Below are 20430 nucleotides of genomic sequence, written 5' to 3'. Positions count from 1 at the left end.
ACAGATGTGGAGCTTCAGACAAAGGTACAGTAAATCTGCCATGACCTACAAGCAGTTATTTCCTTACACTGTCTGTAATTATTTAATGAGTTGAAATGTAGGAGACTATAACTAAACACCTCAGCTGCTGTGCTATCGTGATGATAGGTGGATGTTCTGCTGGGTGAATCTGAGACCTCTGCCTTCCTCTTCTGTCAGCTCTCTTGGCTTGATGATGCAGTTCCCTTCTTTTTTCTGGCTGAACTTTTGAGTTCAGCTCCATCGCAGGAAAGAATCAAACAAGAAACAGAGAGGCTGCTTGGCTCAGCAGGTGCCACAGTGGCTCCTTGTTGCTAGCAGCAACAATTACAGACTGCTCTGTCAGCCCAGCTGGATGTTTGAGGTCTCAGTGGGTTGCAAGAATGTGTAACAGTGCTGCTAAACATGTGAATGCTGGCAGTCCTGGAAAAAGGGGTCTAAAGGTGCCTGAAGAATACAGATGCGAGTTTTGTGCAAATCTGGGAGCTTGTGAATAAAATGGATTTAATTACATCATCTTAAGTGAGGTATAAAACATACCTCCAGCCAGATTAACTACAATGAGTGCTACTGTCACTCACTTTAAGACCTTAGTATAGTTATTTTATTTTATTTTATTTTGAAAGAAAACTCAATATACTTTCAGGTCTTCATCCCACAAAAATGGATGGGGAACTGCCTATCTGCTCCCTCTCCTTTTGTAGGCGTCTTTCATTTCCCAGCCAAATAGCTAAACCTCATATCCATTTTAAGTATTAGTTACAAATTAGTTACTTATTCTTTGGTGATGCATTTGGCCTTCCATCTACTAGAAAACTGAGCTAGTTAGCTAAATAAGAATTTACAGCAACGCAATATGTGGGAGCGTGTATGAAAGCTCACTCAAGTTTAAAAACCATACTTAATTCAAACTCATTTAAAGCTTATTGAAATACATTAAAATAGTGCAGGAAATTCAAAATGTAAGAATATTTAAATCCAAGCATATTTCAATATATAATTGCATAATCAGAATACCCAGATCAAATTTTTGTTCCTGTGTGAAACATTGCACTTACTCTGTATTAACTACTGAAGTATGTTACTGTCTGTGATCTCCCTCCAATGTGAAATGAAACTGTCAGTTTGGATGTATTTGTATTTTTCTCTGAAATGAAAGTAAATCTATACTGAAATATGATGGACTATATACTTATTCTCATATACAAAGTAAAAAAATCCATAAAGTAAAGAAAAAAACTCAGCTTTAACTATAGCATGATTAATGTTTCAATAATATTTGATTGTTTCTGTAAGTGATATTGATGGTTAGAGTCAGAGTAAGCTGTTCCATGTGTATGATCTGAATTTACTCAAGTTTTAGAGTAAAAATTCACAAAGGAAGTTAGTTGTACAGAGCAAAATCAAGACTGGTAAATCAGATTTTGTGTTACAATGGGTGTTGTTTTAGATTTTACATTTGGACTTTGAATTGTCTCTGCAGGTTGAATAGAAAACAGAAAACTACAAGTATGCATGGCATCGACTATTTTCTGCACGCAGATGATCTGAGCATAAATACATCCTTCTAAAGTTAACTCAAACTCTTGTAGCAAATTAATTAGTAAAAGTTAGACCATTTCCAGCACAACCCTGGTGTCTGCCATCATAAGCCAGAGGGCACAACTGTCTAACAAGTCTCATGTTCATGAAGAGGGTGTAGTATAGCTAGTTAATATGCCGTTACCCTCTCAGATACTTTGTTTGCCACATTCTTCTGCTTTATGGTGCTTGTATAAGTTCAGAATTGGTGCTTTTTTATGACTATGTACATAAAATAAGATAAAACAGAGGCCATAGACAGCTGTTTTTAACTTATATGTAAACACGGCATTCAAATGTTAATTGGGTGAATAAATCTTGTTCACTTTAAAGACATGAAAATGGCAGTAGAATAAAACAGGAAGATGGTTTCTGACACCTAATAAATGCCAAGATGAAGTTTCTTATTGAAAGGATATAAAAGTATTCTGTTACTATTTGTCAAAAACAAATATTCAGGAAAAAACTGACATGCTTATTTTCTAAGTGATTGACACTAATATCTTGGCATAATTCTAATATGGCAACTAAAACTCTGATGCAACAATGCTGTATAAATGCAGCTTAAGAAAAAATTATGGGCATATGAGTTACCAAAATGCAGCAAACTTTTGTCTGCAGAATTTTGTTCCTTAGATTTTTTCCCCTATTTCACTATGAATTACATGTATTTACATGACATAAGTGTTCATGGTATTATTTTGTGATTTTAAATCTGTCTTATCTAAGAATTGTTTTACAAAACCAGTTAAACTTCACGCCTTACAACAAAGGCACTAAGTGGTAACTCTCAGATGACAGAAAAGGAACTTAGATAAGTTGTTACTCTCAGAGAACAGGGAATTTAGGGTAGTTTTATATACAACTTCAGTCAGGATTTGAGCAATGCTATTTTGGAGTTATCGGGCCAACAGTTGCTCAGTCACATTTTGCTGTTATTTTTTCCATCTGCTTCCAGATAAATCAATATTTTCAGATTTACTTTTGCTATTCTGTATTAAATGCTTAAGAGCATACTTAAGAGCTTTGACTGTGGGTGGTTGTTCTCTTTCCCTCACAGATGGAAGACCTTTAACTCTGGATGAAATATGGAAAAGTGTTCATGCATGCTACCAAGCTCATCTGCTGGAGGGGCCCTGGGACACTATTACACAGCAGGTGAGAAACCATTGGTCTTTTACAAAATTGATGAATGCTATATATGCGTGAATCCTCAATGGCCTTATTTCCCTCCTGGATACAAGTGAAATAATATAAAAGTCTAACTGAGGTTGCACTGAGCCAGTTACCAAGAGTAGTTTTAGTTCTGGACTTTGAAGGATACATATAAGCATTTACCACATGACACTTAATATGACAGTACCTCTCATTTAAAATACTTTTCTAAAGATAATCATGAAAACTTCAGGCAATTTCTGAAAAATCATGGATTTAGGTAGAAGTAGATTTACTTATGTAAGTAAAATATCTTAGCATAACATTTCACAGATTGTCTCTTAATCAAATAACCAAAAAGATTGTGTAATTTTCAATTTTAAATAGGCTTGCAATACTTAGGACTGAAGGAGAGAAAATTGGTCTCAGTCAAATAATAAGTTATTCCAGACTAATGTGCTTAAGAATCAATAGTTAATGAATGCTGTGTTTTACAAGAGGAAGCAGATTAGTAAACTGTGATATCACTGCCTTCTTTTAGAGCTATTCAAATCGCTTTTATGTAAAATGGTTTTAAAGTCACCAGATCATTTCAGCAACCATTCCCAGACTAGTGATGATGGCTTTCTTGAAAACAGCCATACTTGTTCAAGGAAGAAGGAGATATGGTTCAGAGCTGAGTTGGTTGCTCTGGTTTCTTACCTCGACTCCATGCCTGCAATACAAGTTTGAACAAAGAATGGAGACTCTCCAGGCATGAGTTTTTTTATCATCACACAAAGACACCAATGTATCCTTTCTTCCCTCCCTTTCCTTCTCTGACTTTTTGATTTTAGCTGTTTATGGGTACACAGGACTGTTGCCACAGCAGCTGGCACAACACAGATATAACCTCAACTCATTTCTACAGGTGTTTCCTTAGTCCAGATAAAACAATTTAATTCCAGATGCTTATTTGTAGATGGTCCTCAACCATGGGAACACAGGCAGCATCCATGTTTTTGCAGCCACAGACTATTATTTATGTTATAATAGCTCACTGAGAATGCAACAAGCATTGGTTTTCTGATGTTTGCTGTGTATGTCTGAATTCCAGTTGTGAATCTGCAGATTCCCGTAATACATGCTTTTAAAGAAAGTATTAATTACCTGACTTGTCTACTGTGGAATGAAGATGAAAAAATTAGGTTTTAATAAAATGATCTAATGTGGTAGCAGATAGCCAATCTTCCACACAAAAAGTATTGCAGTTCAGATTTTTCAGTGAAGTTTTATGATTTATATCTAAAATTTAAGATTTGTAGCTAAATCATGACTGCTTCTGCACAGAGAGGCAGAGGATTCAATTAACTTTGCCTTCACTGCATCCACACTCTTGCATTCCTAATAGACAGAGACCAGTGAGACGATAGGCATCCTTTGGAGCTGACATCTCTGGTATTTCCCATCTGAACTGTTCTGACTTGTGGATAGTTTATACTCACATCTGCAAAAAATATACAGGGAAATCTGCTGTGTACACTCCAGAGGTGGTGTGTCTCTTCTACACTCAAATTCTGCTGTGGGCAGAAGCCACATTCAGGCTTCTCTTTAGAAAGCACAGTCTCTTTCTGTTCATCTGCAAAGCACGGCAGACCCTACAGCTCAGTATAGGTAATACACCATAAAGCAACTTTACTGAGAATAAAGCATAAACAATATGTCTTGAATGTATAAAATCAGAGTTGTGCAAGCCAAAAGGATAACTAGGTCACTCCCACCCAGGGATTATTTTTGCCTCTTAAGGAACAATAAAGTAAAACTGTCCTTTATCTAATAACTAGAGATATATACACTCAAGGGCTTGCAGAGACAGGTTTTATGGGAGGTAAATGTGGTGAGTGCTAAACCTGTTGTCTCTGTGATGCTCCTCCAGAGGCAGTTCAGCCAATGTGAGTCTAATGACAAACACAAACTAACATGTTTGAGAGATTAGCGAAGTCATAGCAGCAAAATACTATTGAACCTAACATCAAGGTGACTTTCCGTAACATAAGATTACAAAGTAGTACTATTTATCCTAGAATAATATAGACTATACCTCAGGCTGGAACTGCTGGCAAGTAGCAGAAGCCAGAGCAGTCAAGATCCTCCAGCAATCGATAATTTGGAATATTCTCCTTCTTTACTACGCTATTTATATGTACATGTCCTCCCTGAAGACCATGTACCTGTGGCTCAAGGGCATCGAATTCCACTGACTTCAGTGAGGCTAGCCTGCCTTACATCAGTATTGAACTCAGTCCAACGGCTCCAGCTGTGTTCTTGGGTTGGAAATGTAGTTTCCCACATGGCTGCAAGAGAGCCTCCGGGAATGCAGCTTTAAGAGGTCTACGGTTTTAATTTTAGATGAAAGCAGAAAGGCACCAGATACTGAGGATGCATTTGCTTATGGTCATGCAGTAAGTGATAAGAATACAGAGGAATGCATGTTTTGTTTAAGTGTACATGTCTGAAGATGAATCAGAGGAGAGTAGAGCACCAGTACAATGAGCAGTGTGAACACCATTGTATTTTCAGTGCCAACAACCACTGGTGCCACAGACACTTCTTGTAGACAGAGAGATGCATATGCCAGTAAAATATCAAACAGCAGTAAATACCAGAGCATTCTCAAAGGAATTATTAAAGTTAATAAAACTGGGAGTGCTAGCCTGCAAGGTCCAGTTTAAAACAAGATCTAGGTCTTCAAGAAAAAGAGTATTTTTCCTCCTCAAATGAATCAAGGTTCTGAATTGAAATACAGAGTTTTCTCCTCCCTTTCTGCTGACCCATTTTGTTATGTGGGTTAGGCTTTGCCTGCAGGGACAGAGATCATGTAATGCAAATGACTGGGCAAACTTGCCAAATCAGGCTTGAACTCTCAGTACACATGAACAGCAGAGAGAAAAGATCTAGGATTTTGCTTCTAAACAGGTACAAATTTTAAATCCTACAAGAAATCCATCACTGGAAAGAAAAATTGAGCTTGCCACTGACCCTGCATGATATTACTTGACTTATAACTCGAGATGATTTAGCACTTTGATTCAATAGTTGGCAGTTTAGGAAGTGTCACACTGCCTTTTTTTCTCCCAGAACCAGGATCTTACACTAATCATTTGGGATTCCATGTATTTTTATGACATGGTGGTGCGACGCCCATGCACATTTTTGATACAGTTGTATTTTGGCTTATACTGTCTGTGGTAAAATGTATCTGAAAATAGGAACTGAGACATTGCCTGAGCTCAAAAGAATTTAGCTGTTTGGCAACTACAAACCAAATTTTAGGTAAAAATTTGAACTTTTTAAATTGTTTTTGTTTATTGTGGAAAGCTGTGCTTATTTTCAGAAAAAGTACGTTCAAATATTTTTAGTGACTAGATTATTTTTATTGCAAAAAGCAGAAGTCAACTAGTTACCTTCTCATAAATAAATTAGTATGAGAAGGTTGCGTAGTATTTTATAATGATAATTGATAAATGGTGATGATTTAATTGCACTTCCTCTAGTAATAATTTTCAAATGCTCAAATGAAGTTCCTGTGATTGGCTTTCTTCTGAGTTAAATCTCCCTGGAGTCTTCAGTCATCCCTTTCCTACATCCGGCGATAACTTGCTTTAGCTGTTTTATATAATACAAATCAATTATAACACACAGCTGTTTAACAAAACTTCTAAATGTTACTACAGGTCTCTGTGGGTATTTCCTGATGGCTTATAATGACATCAATTTAGCACACCTGTTAATATCTGTGTTAGCTGGAAGTAGCTAATTCTGCAATGACAGGAAAATTAAGGAGTATTTATGGATTACTGTTCCATATCAGAACTGGTGCCAACTGTGATTTTAGTTTCTTTTTACAAAGAGTTAGAAATGAAATTGCAGACATTGCATGCCTGTCTCCTGAATAGTTTACTTGTAACTTAGTGAGTCCTTTTGGATATCCTGGGTTAGTTATTTCTCTCTACACATTCTACACAAAAGAATGTCTCTTCACCTTTTGAATTAATGGATGCTAGAAATGTACTTCTTACAAGAAACTGCCTTCCACGTCGTTGTAGCCTTTCCTGAACTGCAGACAAACAGCTTTTCCTCAGTTGTCCCTCAGCTGGATTTTCCTGTTCAGCTTGTGCTGGCATAAAATCCCAGCCTGCATCCACCACACCACCATGCTGGGTAACCTTCTGGGCTCCTCCAGCTGCCAGCCCTGGTGTATTTCCTGACTGCATTACTTTTTAAAAGTGCTTGTTAAGCCAGTTGTCTATCGGCCATTAGAGCAAATAAGAGATCTAGATGTTTGGAAGAGGGCAAGGAGAGAAAAATAGATATGTCATACTGAGAGAAGTAGCAAGTAAAAATAACACAGAGTCCTGGAGAGATTTTAATAAGTAGTGGGAAACAAAAACCCGGGTCAATGTATCCACCTAAAAGAAAGCTACAGTATGTGCAAAGAAAATTCTAGACTAAAGAAGGATGAAGTGAGTCATCATGGTAATGGATGGCAGCAAGAGAGACACGTGTTTCTCTCACATGTACTCTGATATTCAGCAGAGTAGTCCAGTACAGTTTTAGGTAAATATATAGTGGCATTGTGTAAAACAGCTCAAACATAATGGTCCTTCTTTATGTAATCCAAGACCAGGCCTACTGCATGAAAATCCAAGTATGATATACCAGAGACGTAGTTAAGTTGGCAGCAGTCTAAAAGTGCCATAGTCAAATGCTAAATAATGAGGCAAGAAAAAGGTTCAAAACCCGAAAAACAGAGAGTAGAAAATAGGAGTGAAACAAAGGGAGAGAAATCTTCCTGATTATAGAAGTGAACATACTTTACTACTTGGTAATGCATGATTTAACAACCAGGAATTTAAAAAAGAAGAAACGTTTAGTTAATCTGTAAAGGTTGTATTTTACCTTTTATAATTTTGGAAGTCTCTCCCAGCTTGAATGCGAGATGTGAAGCAGCAGAAGCTAATTATATGGTTATAGGCAGAACTTCTGTCTTCAGACTATGTAGCATTAGGTCCTTTCCTGTAGAAGCTGGAACTTTAGAGGCCATAAATACCTGAGAATATCAGATTCCATCCTCTGATTTTTAGAAACCTGCTTTTTGAAATTATGGCCTCATATTCATGAACATTTAAGAGCATAATAATTTCACCAGATACTAAACATGCACTTCCATGTAAGCTATGTCATTATGGCATAGAGCAATAAATCTCCTTTGAAAGTTCTTGTATATGTCTAGTGGCCAGAATTTCAGATAATAATTGAACTATTGTTGTGGTTTAACCTCAGCCAGCAATTAAGCACCACACAGCTGCTTGCTGACCCTGTGTCCCCCTGGAGCGTTGGAGGAGAGAAATGGAAGGGTAAAAGTGAGAAGACTTGTGGGTTGAAATAAGAACAGTTTGAAAAAACAGTCAAAATAAAATATAATAATAATAAATAACAAAAGAGAGAGAAATAAAACCTGAGAAAAACAATGATGCAAATGAAAAACAATTGCTCACCACCTGCTGACTGATTCCCAGCCTGTCCCTGAGCAGCAGTGGCTGCCATCGGACCAACTCCCCCTGTTTTATATACTGAGCATGCCACCCTATGGTATGGAATATCCGTATGGCCAGTTTGTATCAGTTGTCCCGGCTGTGTCCTCTCCCCTCTTAGTGTGCATTTCTTTTCTTGCTGGCAGGGCATGAGAAGCTGAAAAGTTCTTGATTTAATCTAAGTACTACTTAGCAACAACTAAAATATCAGTAAGTTATCAACATTATTCCTATTCAGATCCAAAACACAGTAGCATAACAGCTACTAAGAAGAAAATTAATTCTATCTCAGCCAAAACCAGAACATCTGTTTATATATATATATACACACACATACATAAAAACAGACTAAAGGTGCTTAGCAGTCTTGTGATCCATTACATTTCTTCTAGCTATAAGATAACTGACTTTTTATGAAAAGCTGCCGTATGACGATCTACAAGACCGAAGCCCTTTTTTGTGACGATGAGTATAGGATAGGCATAGACATTGCAAGAATTTTGATCCTTCTGTGGCTAGGTGCTCCAAACCTATTTTGAAGTGCCTGCATCAAGGACCAAGACAACATCCAGTTGAGTCATTGGTTTCTCCAGATGGTGTGAACTGGGACTGGATTGGAGATGTATACAATCATGTATTAGAAGGTGAATGGAGACCCATTTATTTCCCAGGCACCTTCTGGAAGCTGTTTAAAAATAGTGAAGTGGAAAATGGATGAAAGCACTAATTATTTTTAATTCTTTCTTTGCCTTGGTGCAGTTTCTTTGCCTTGTTGATATTTATAAAAATGTATGCAAAGTAGAACCACTTCAACAAAGGAAAGAGAAGCATTTCCACCTCAGAATAACTTGACGGTTAATGGTGAACTGCTGTTCTAGGAAGTAAAGAGATTTAATATAAATCAAGTGGAAAATAAATTTGAATCTAGGTCTTTTGTGTCTCAGGTGAGTTCTCTACTTGCTTGTAGAGTAAAAGGGAGGTATAACTGCCTTCTTGTCTTTCTTTTTGATATGTTTGTGCAAGGCCTGCTTTGGTAGGGATGCTGGGTGAATGCTTAGGATCTACCTGCATTGCTGTCACAGATGTATGCTCGAAGTCATATCAGGACATAAGCCATAAACTGATCAACTTTTCAATATGTGGTTGTTTATGCACATGCCCAATGACAGAAATGTGGAATTCTTTCCTGTGGGGAGAGGCAACACTCTGAGAAACATGCATTTCTATGGCTATGATGAAGCAGAGTAATAATTTTATTAATTTTAGGTACAATCTCTTGATCATACATGCCTAAGTCCATTTTTGATCCTTGTCACTTGTGCAAGTCCATGTCTTTGTCATTTTTTTCCTGTGTGGAAGCAAACTAGCAAGAGATTTTTAAAAGCTGCCGAATGAATCTGATCACGGCCACTATGAATATCACTAAAAATGGGAAAACAAAATTATAAACACAGTCAGGTATATGTGCCAAGGCTTAATGCTTAGTGACATTGGAATGTAAAATCGACATCCATGGATAGAAATCAATTTGCATTATTGATTGCAGGAAGCTCAACAGTTGAAAAACTGCCTAATAAAACAAGAATGAAAGCTTGGTGATTTGAAAGTCCTGCAGAAGTAGTCTGACAAACCAGTCAGTGAGTCAGTACTCTGAAGGATCATGGAAATTACAGAACAAGTGTGTCCGTACATGTGTGTGTGTGTGTCCTGCACTTTTTAAGTGAAACTGTTCAGACGCAGTTACTTCTATTACCAAATTGTGACTTATAGGTGTGTGTGCAGGGCACTTCCCAGCCATGAGAGTGGACGTGTTTCATGTCTGATACCTCGGTTCTGGACTTGCCAATAATAAGTCAGCATTTTCCTTGTTTAACGCTTTGCTGTCACTCTGGAAAAAGACATTCAGAATGTTGTGGAACTGACTGTAAATGCATCGGTTTGTGAGGACAGTGTGAATTTAAGCCTCAGGATTATATTGAGGGTAGGGAGGCTCTGCAAAGGGATCCAAACAGGCTGGACCGCTGGGCTGAGACCAATGGCATGAGGTTTAACAAGGCCAAATGCCGGGTCCTGCACTTGGGGCACAACAACCCTATGCAGTGCTACAGACTAGGAGAAGTCTGGCTAGAAAGCTGCCTGGAGGAGAAGGACCTAGGGGTGGTGGTTGACAGCTGACTGGACATGAGTCAGCAGTGTGCCCAGGTGGCCAAGAAGGCCAACGGCATCTTGGCTTGTGTCAGAAACGGTGTGACCAGCAGGTCCAGGGAGGTTATTCTCCCTCTGTACTCGGCACTGGTGAGACCGCACCTCGCGTACTGTGTTCAGTTCTGGGCCCCTCATCACAAGAAAGATGTTGAGGCTCTGGAGTGTGTCCAGAGAAGAGCAACAAAGCTGGTGAGGCGTCTAGAGAACAAGTCTTATGAGGAGTGGCTGAGAGAGCTGGGGTTGTTTAGCCTGGAGAAGAGGAGGCTGAGGGGAGACCTTATTGCTCTCTTCAACTACCTGAAAGGAGGTTGTGGAGAGGAGGGAGCTGGCCTCTTCTCCCAAGTGACAGGGGACAGGACAAGGGGGAATGGCCTCAAGCTCCGCCAGGGGAGGTTCAGGCTGGACATCAGGAAAAATTTTTTCATGGAAAGGGTTATTGGGCACTGGAACAGGCTGCCCAGGGAGGTGGTCGAGTCACCTTCCCTGGAGGTGTTTAAAGGACGGGTGGATGAGGTGCTGAGGGGCATGGTTTAGGGATTGTTAGGAATGGTTGAACTCGATGATCCAGTAGGTCCTTTCCAACCTTGTCATTCTATGATCGTTGTCTGTGTGGTGGTCTGTTAAGAGATACTCCATGGTGCTTGAAGTCTTAGCTTAAAGACTCATGTTAAAATAAAAAGGTGTGGACTTTGATACCAATTCCAGTCAGGTGAGGACTGAAGGTGATTTTGCTGGTGTCCTTCTGCATTGTTCATGCATTTTCAAGTGCAGACTGTTCAACCCTATCAAGAGTCCTCATCTGCCATGAATAAAGCTGTTTCCATTTACTAATAGCACTTTTACTACAGAAATGGATGAGTTAGCAACTCAGTCCCAGAAGTATTCTGTATTACTAGTCTGTAGTCAGTATTCTGTTCGGTATTACTATTCTGATTTTAAGGTTCAGAATAATAAGTAATAAGGAATTCTCCTGTGTCTGTTTTTTTCCTCAATATTTATTTCTCAATTTCATTGGAATGAGGTGTTTTTCTTCTGCATTTATTACTTAGCAGGTAGTTATAATATCATCTCTGTTATGTGTCCATTCTGTCACATAAAAAGTAGTCAACCAAACCTAAACTACCCAAATAACAGCACAGAACTGCACTATTTCTACATTAATCCAGAGTCTGCTCTTTTTCAATATGTAGTTAAGAATCTGGAAGACATATTCTTTATAGTACCTCAATAATCCTGCCCATTACATCACTTAATTTATAGCAGTGTTAAGAGAAAAATCAATAAACATTATTTTGAAAATGTCAGGGATGTTAATAGTGTGATTTAAAAAAGAAGAAAGATTCAGAACTCTGAACAGAACACACTAATACAGTGTTGTAGAAGCACATCTTGCTGAAGCTGTGCTAGGGAGGATTTAAATCATTATGGCACAGTCTTGAAAAATCTGTGTAGGTAGCTATTCTTAGACATTCAAATCTTTCTTGCCATATTGTGGGATTTTGCTAAGTGGAGGAGGCTGTATACAGTATATCTTAACAGAAGGTTGCTAAGATCACTCTTAAATCATTTTGAGTCATATCAACAGTTGCTATGGATTCCCTGCTAATATTTTTTGAAAATTATTAGCACAGCTGCCTGAGGAAAGGGAGTTTTACCAGGATAGACTGGAAATCTGCTTCACAGGGAAAAATCTAAGCATGGGAAAGCTGGGTGGGTATTTGTTTCTAAGTAAAATTTTCTGTGATGTATTGAACTTCTGTTGTTTAACCCAAGCAGTAGTATTGTACAAGCTAGCAAGTAGGTTTTATTTTAAAAGTAAGCATTAATTAGAAATGTATAGATGCCGTATGATTTAATCATGTTTTTCCCAGTGAGTCTTTATGCACATAAACTTAGTCTGACTAATTTCATAGGACGAAAAGACCAAACAGTGGACTAATACTAAATGATGTAGAATAAATACAGAGGCTTAATGGTTAATTTACATATAAAGATAAAAAGCAGTAGGAAGATCCTTGCCAGTTTCTGGGGTGCAATTCAGAGCAGACCTTAAAGTCCTAGTACTGTTTTTACTTGAATTTCAGTTATTCTGAAATGAAGATTCAGTAATATTTTCCACACAGATATGTAATTAATTGAATTAATTACTGTGTAATAGTATTGATTCTGTTGATTTTTTTCTACTTCCGTGGAAAAACTGTTTCAGCACTACACACTGCATTTACAGGTAATTGATCTAGCAGTGGCTTTGCTTCTGCAGAGTTTCCCAAGCAGAGATTTTGTGGAAGAGGTTTTAATAGCAGGTTCCTTCCCTGGTGTGGCATTTGTCCTTGTAGGCTGAGGTGGGTTGTTCTTTCTTCCCGCTGCCATGATGTCTAACAATTCACTACTAGAATGAAGCTGGTTAGTGAACATTCCTCCTTATTTAATGATGTTGTGAAAAAACCTAAAATACACAACAACATTGATTGCACAATAATAAAGAAGAGCATATCATGTGACACATTCAGCTCTATTTGAGGACAACTGGTATGGTCACAAGGTGTTGACGACTTTATAACACTTCCTCTTGGTTATTGTAGCAAGGGCTTTTGGTCAAATACTTTGGCAGATTTCTTCTTTTTTTTTTTTTTTTTTAATTAAAAAAGCATTCAAGGTGCCATTTAAATGGATGTTAGGTATCCAGGTTAGCAGAAAATGATTTATGCCCGAGCACCTGTGCTCTCAAGTTGTAGAAGCAGACGGTATCAGCAGTTCAAAAGCATTTAGTCAAATTCATGTGGCCACTTGTCCGTAAGTGGAAGCAAAATTACCAGGCAGGAACATGTCCTGCATTATCCATAATATGGCAAAAGCACTGGGGCAGTAGAATGGGATTGAACTGCAGAAGGAGGCCAGACTCGTGTTCTCCCAAAATAGCCGTTCCAGCTGCTGCTTTTGGAGACTGGGTGCATTTCTAAATACATTGTTGGTCCAGTCCAGTCAGGCACTTCTCACATTTTTAAGGCAGCTTGAGGTTCAAAAAAGAAAGTGAACTCAAGGAGATTAATTCAGTCCATATAGTCAGAATTGTACATGAAGCTATATACAATCTCCAGGACTCACAAATCCAGCTGAGAGTGAAAGTCAATGGAAGTCCTTTTTTGGCTTCTCTTTTTCTATATTGTATTTCTGACTGCATAGCAGCCTGATTGAAGAACACCGATAGAGACCACTCAAAATCTCTCTGCAGATTGGGCACTATGTCTTCTATAGAAACAGTGGGTTCAAGCTTCCAGAAACTAGCTCTTCTGCACTCTCAGAAGAGAGCTTGGTGTTTAGTAGTGTGTTCACCGAGGGACTGATATGATCATAATCTCTTCTAAACTGTGAATTCCAGTTTCATCAAAGCATTTAGCTACAGTCCTGAGACGGACACTTTCGTGTTGCAGGAGGCAGTTTCAGTATCCTTTTGCCATTGTCTGTTGCCTACCTTTGTCGTGCCAGAATTCAGTGTTCTTGTGATTACTAATCCCTGCTCAAACCTCTGACTCCATCATGCTGTGCACAGAGATCCACAAGTACCTCAGGCAAACTTGTGACAGAGCTGGCTTTAGGCAGTATGAAGTTTGTAGCATTATATTGAGCCTATCATTAGGAGAATTACCATAAATATTGACAGTCCTGCTGTGTCTGTGCAAGAACATTGGATATTCACATTCAATGGTGAATCAGAGTCCAGCAACTGTTATTTCAAATGATAGGTAATATAAGATACTTTGACTGGAGGAGGGGAAGACAGACATCTGACGCTATAGAGAAAGAAGAGAACCAAAGGAAGTCTTCCCTTGGCCTGAGCTCAAAATGAGGGTTGAGTCACACATCTATGAGCACGTCATTCCCTCTTTATACTTGATATAGTTAAATTAGTGTTCTGCTGCTCTGCTGCAGTAGAAATTTGCTTTCCATTCATTGCCTTATGGTAATTGTCTATCTTCTGAATGTTGTAGCAATCAATCATACTACCTTCTCGATAAACTGTAAAGAGGAGGTAGGAATATATGCCATCCCATTTGCTGATGACAGTAGTTAAAACTCAAAAGTATTATGAAATCTCTCTTCCCTATATCTCTTTGTCCAGGAATTCCTGGAACTATAAAACAAACCCATTCGGGGCACATTTGTCAAATGCCAGTATGGATGTCTTTTCTTATCTTACCATTTTTTTAATCAGCGTAGGAAATCTGTCTCCAGTATCTTTTCCATATTTCCACAGCTTGTTGTATCTTTCAGTTTTGCTCTCGAGATGAATCTCTTTACTTAAGAACAGATTTTAAATAGTAATTAATTAAGACTATACGCTACATAACGAAAATGGTGACAACTGAATTAGTCTTATTTTGGCAAGCATGGAAGAGGAATCATCTGTTTATTTTCTTAGGAAAATGGCTGAGATGCCGTTTCTTGACAATGTAACTATGGTCCTGCCAATTTTAACTATAAAGTTTTCTTAAAGAATCCTAAATGCAAGTTATGTGCCTGTGAGAAGTGTAAGCTTTAAAAACATAGTTTTGTCTGAGTGTCACCTAGTGCTTTGATTCCCCTTGTTCTTAAAATTAATAATTCAAACGTTATTCTTTATATAAATATAAAAATAAATTTACATAAATATAAATATATATATATATATAAATATTTATACACATATATAGGTAGAAGCAGTGTTGTCTGTTCTTGAGAGATGTTGTGTGCCTGTCCTGCATTACCTCTTAGTCATGCCTTTCAAGGATATTGCATTAGCTATTCAATAAGTTTTCAACAGATAATAAAATTATACATTGTAAAAAAGGAACACCACCCCCTCAAAGCTGCAACTATTCTAGAATCAGGCAGATAAACTGATTTGGGGATGAAACATGAAATAGGTCTTGGTCATCTAGTTATTATATTTTGTGGTCTGTAGTATCAAGTACTGCAATATTACGTTAGCTCTGCACAAAAAGCACATATGCACATATGATTTTCTGGCAGTCTTCTGTGTTGTTATCATTATCCTAGTTATAGAAGTGATTTTAAGGAGAATATCTTTTGAATGCACCTGAACTAGGAAGGGCCTGAAGATGTAAACTAAAGTAAAACTTCAGATTCAAACCCATCTCCATCTGCCACCTTCGAAAACACTTTACTTCTTGCAAACCAGTTTTGTTTGTGATTTTGTGACTTGCACTGTGCATTGTACAAAAGAAGTAAAGCTGTCTTCAAAGATCGTGGATAGAGGCGTTGCTCCTGTTTTGGATCCACCCTAACAGTTCTGATAGCTTTAAAAATGGAAAAGCAAGACTGATATTTTTGTGGCATCAAATCATAAACATATTCAGCTGTCACATCCAGGAGAAGCTGCAGCTGTCAACAAAAGTAGCAAGTTGTGCGTGGTGTATGTGTGGAGCATAGTGGTCACAGCTCTGTCCGAAGGAAAAGGCAGTTTTATTGCAAGCTGTAATCAAGAGGTGGCACTCAGGATGTGATCAGCCAGGCTTAATGACAGTAGAAGGGGTTTAAGACATCCTTTATGAAAAGAACAGTTTGTGTCAGGAAGTGTTTGTTTCTTGAGAACGTGCATTTCTACCTTCATGGCCATGGTGGATTTGAAACAGCAACTACAAAGTGGTAGGTGTGGTTCTTCTTACAGAAATTCTGGCTGTGTTGTGTCCTCGTGTTTGTGTTGTAGGATCTGCCAAAGCAACTCCATTCTCTTCACAAAAACTTAGCCGTTTGATTAATTGCCTCTTCAGCTTGGACTTCAATGAAAGAAGAACAAGATTCAGCTTAGTTTTCCTTGTGGGGGTAGTAGTAGTAAAAGTATTAATAAAAACTTATCACTAAAGTTAGTTGGTAGGTCTTTCAAAATACAGAGAGAGCAGATACGGTAATTCATAAGGACAATTGCAACTGCTCGTCAGCGAAGAACTTGAGCATAAATCCAAATCTTTCTGGAGCCTTCTCCTTCAAAAAAAGGTTAAGTAATAACAAAAAAAAATGCTTTTTTCTTTCATTTCTTTGTCTCATCAGGATCCCTACAAGTTTTCCCTTGCTCAGTATCATTGCAGATTTATTTTGTTTGCCTAGGAAAATGCAGGAGAACAGTGGTAGTTGCATTTTCATAGTCATTGTTCAGTATTTGTTACAGAAGTATTTGTTACTGAAGTAGGTTGTTTGATATTCAATGATTTTAGCAGTAGAAGTGCTTCTTTGGGTTTTACAGCAAAGTTATAGAAACTTTCCTGAGTTATATCAATAGGATAACTTGGTTTCTGCTTGTATTGAAAACAAGGTAACTATAAATATGTCACTCGTCCCAGGTAATAGAGTGTACACCGTGCCCACTAGAATAAATGGCTGTTGTGGAGTTGTTGACTTTTTTAAATTCCCTTTTGGAGGTGATGGCTATTACAGGAAGCGTGTAAAAGCGTTCCTTTACCATCCATTTTGCCCTCTCTGATCTTTTCTCAGTTGTGATTTGTCTGTAACCAATATCAATCCTATTATTAAAACACTATTTTTGTGAAGTGGCTGCATTAATAGAAAAGTTGCGACCTATCTCAGTAGGATGGGGAAGCGTTATACAATTAGTATCCTAACAACATCATTATTACAATGATCTATGCCTTCCATCAGGATGATAGAAGTTCCCTGTGTAATTACAATTACTTGGTGTTGTATTTGCAACATAGTGATTCCATAGTAATCGAGTTTCTCTTGTAGTAATTCCATTATTAGAGGAGAGTCTTCTGTGAGGAGAATGGGAGAAAGAGAAGGTTGGAACATTTTTCTTGTGACAGCTTTTGTTGTCTTCTTGCCTTTGCAAGCACTGTTACTGGTCCTTGTAAGTGTAATGTGCACCTGGCTTCAGTGCTCAGGCTTGAAGCCTCCCCACCCCTCATTCATCAAATGCTACTCACTTTTTACACCCAGACCTGAGCACAGCTGTTATGTAAGCATAAAGTGATCCCTTTTACCTCAAGTTCAACACAGTTTAAGTTCCACGTGTTCACTGTTACTTTCTTGGTTGTGGGGGACACAGTCAATCTGAAGAGTAAAATTTTATTACTTTCTTTATGAATGAGTACAGTTAGATTTTTATTGAGTCTTATTGATGCATATAAAAATCAGGAATGAACATTAAAGAACATAAAATGCTTACAGTATCACAATCCCGTGTGAAGAATTTTACTTTAAAGCAGGTATTTGTTTCACTACATGTGGTGAAAAATTGGTGAAAAGGGAAGAGCGTGCAAGTTCTTTACACATTGCATCACTATTTCCATTTCATAAAATGGAAGAGATTATGGGCAACATGTTTTATTAATCCTGCCTTCTTTTTCTGAGCTGATGACTGGGATTGTGAATGCTGCTGGGAAAATGACTGAAAAGAATTTTTCCTGGCGGTGGTGTTTGATGGTAGTATCCTGCATGGAAGTTAAGACACCTAATGGACACCTAATCCACCTCCATGGATTTATTTTTGTAAAGCAACATCATGCAAAACTGGATTGGAAAAGAGGCATTTCGGGCACAAATACTTTGTGCTGTCATAAATGGAGAGACTGTAAATGTTATGATGTATGCTCAAAGGCAGTTTAGTCATCGCATCATAGAATTGTTTGGGTTGGAAGGGACCGTAAACATAAACAGTTCCACCCCCCCTGCCACGGACAGGGACATCTTACACTGGATCAGGTTGCTCAAAACCTCATCCAACCTGGTCTTGAACACCTCTAGGCATGGGGCAGCCATGACTTCTCTGGGCAGCCTGTTCCAGTGTCTCACCACCCTCACAGTAAAAAAATTCTTCCTAATATCTGATCTAAATCTCCCACCTTTCAGCTTAAAACTGTTGCCCCTTGTCCTGTCCCCGCGCTCCTTCATAAAGAGCCCCTCCCCAGCTTTCTTGTAGGCCTCCTTTAAGTACTAGAAGGCTGCTGTAAGGTTGTCCCAGAACCTCCTCTTTCATATTTAGGCTGAACAAACCCAACTCGCTCAGCCTGTCCTCACAGGGCAGGTACTACAGCCCTCTGACAATCTCCGTGATCTCCTCTTGACTTGTTCTAATAGGTCCATGTCTTTCCTGTGCTGAGGGCTCCAGAGCTGGACACAATACTCCAGGTGTCATGAGAGCAGAGTAGAGTAGCAGAATTCTTAACCTTCTGCTTACAATTCTTTGGATGCAGCCCATAATTCTGTTGGCTTTCTGGGCTGCAAGTGCACGTTGCCAGTTCATGTTGAGTTTCTTATGCACCAGGACCCCCGAGTCCTTTTCTTCAGGGCCACTCCTAACCCATTCTCTGCCCAGCCTGTAATTCTGTTTGGGATTGCCCCATCCCATTCTCTGCCCAGCCTGTAATTCTGTTTGGGATTGCCCCATCCCAGGTGCAGGACCTTGCACTTGGTCATGAGGTTTGCACAGGCCCACCTCTCAAGCCTGTCCAAGTCCCTCTGGATGGCATCGCCTCCCTCCAGTGTGTGGACCATGCCACACAGCTTGGTGTTGTCACCAGACTTGCTGAGGGTGCGCTCAATCCCACGGTGCACATCTATGACAAAGTTAAACCAGTCCCAATACCGACCTCTGCAGAATGTCGCTCATCACTGGTCTCCACTTGAACCTTGAGCCATTGACCACAACTCTTGGAGTGTGACCATCCAGCTAATTTCTTATCCACTGAGTGGTGCATCTGCCATATGCCTATCTTTCCAATTTATTGACCAGAATATTGTGCAGGACAGTGGGAAGTGCTTTGCACAAGCTAGATGATGTCAGTTACTCTTCTCTGTCCACCAATGCTGTAGCCCCATTGTAGAAGACCACGATGTTTGTCAGGCATGATTTGCGCTTAGTGAAGCTGTGTTGATTGTCACCAATCACCTTCTTATTTTCCACGTGCCTCAGCAGAGTTTCCAGGAGGGTCTGTTCCATGATCTTGCCAGGCACAGAGGTGAGACTGACTGGCCTGTAGTTCTCTTTTCTCCTTTTGTGAAAATGGGATTTATATTCCCCCCTTTCCAGTCAGTGGGAACTTCACTGAAATGCCATAACTTCTCAAATATAATGGATAGTGGCTTAGCAACTTTGTCCAGGAGTTCCCAGAGGACCTGCAGATGCATCTTGTCAGTTCCCATGCACTTGTGCACCTTCAGGTTCCTTAGATGATCTCAGACCTGATCCTTTTGTACAGTTCTCCTAGTCTCCCATTCTCCCAGTTCTTGCCTTTGCCTTCTGCAGGTTGGGGTATGTGGCTCAAGCCCTTGCCGGTGAAGACCAAGGCAAAAAAGTGGTTGAGCACATCAGCCTTCTCAATAGCCTGGGCAACCAGGTCTCCCATTTCCTTCCGGAGGGGGCCTATATTCTCCCTAATCTTCCATTTATCAATGACATAGCTATAGAAGCTTTTCTTTTTTCCTTGATGCCCTTGGCCTTTTTGCACCAAATAGAAAAAGCTTCTGCTCAACTGAAATGTTTTTCAGTCCTCTAGGAGCTTGTGGCATTATTTTTTTGTTCTTGATGCTGAGGGCTCACGCATGCTAAATAACATAAACCTCACTGAAAGAGGTTTGAGCTCACCTGTTTCACCTTACAGTCAAGGCAGCTCAGCACCGTGGATGGTTAATAATAGTGCAGCTAATGTATAGTAAGCCGTTGTGCTTCCCATGCTCAGTCACACTCAATCTTCTGTAGCACTCCTAAGCAAAACTACATTCATTTTCAAACTCTCTGATGAAGGATTACACGTCTTTCATCCATCTGTCTCTTCCATGGTTTTGTATGGGAGGAGCTGAGGTAACAGCTACAAAAATGGGTACCGAACACGTTTACAAATCTTTCTAGAAGTCACCTAGTAAAGGGTTCTTTCTGCAGAATTAA

General features: G+C 39.1%; 1 protein-coding gene across 3 annotated transcripts in view; it reads left to right on the top strand.

Annotated features, from left to right (window-relative positions):
• ATG10 (autophagy related 10) overlaps window positions 1–20430 on the top strand; it is a 94876-nt gene that overhangs the window by 59688 nt on the left and 14758 nt on the right. For all 3 annotated transcript variants that reach the window (XM_054053439.1, XM_054053438.1, XM_054053440.1), the window contains exon 7: window positions 2660–2757. In XM_054053439.1, the coding sequence (XP_053909414.1) occupies window positions 2660–2757 (98 nt within the window). The remainder of the gene's footprint in view (window positions 1–2659; window positions 2758–20430) is intronic.

This window comes from Cuculus canorus, chromosome Z (assembly GCF_017976375.1).
Source record: "Cuculus canorus isolate bCucCan1 chromosome Z, bCucCan1.pri, whole genome shotgun sequence".
Taxonomy (NCBI): Eukaryota; Metazoa; Chordata; class Aves; order Cuculiformes; family Cuculidae; genus Cuculus; species Cuculus canorus.
This window is presented reverse-complemented; position numbering and strand designations above follow the sequence as displayed.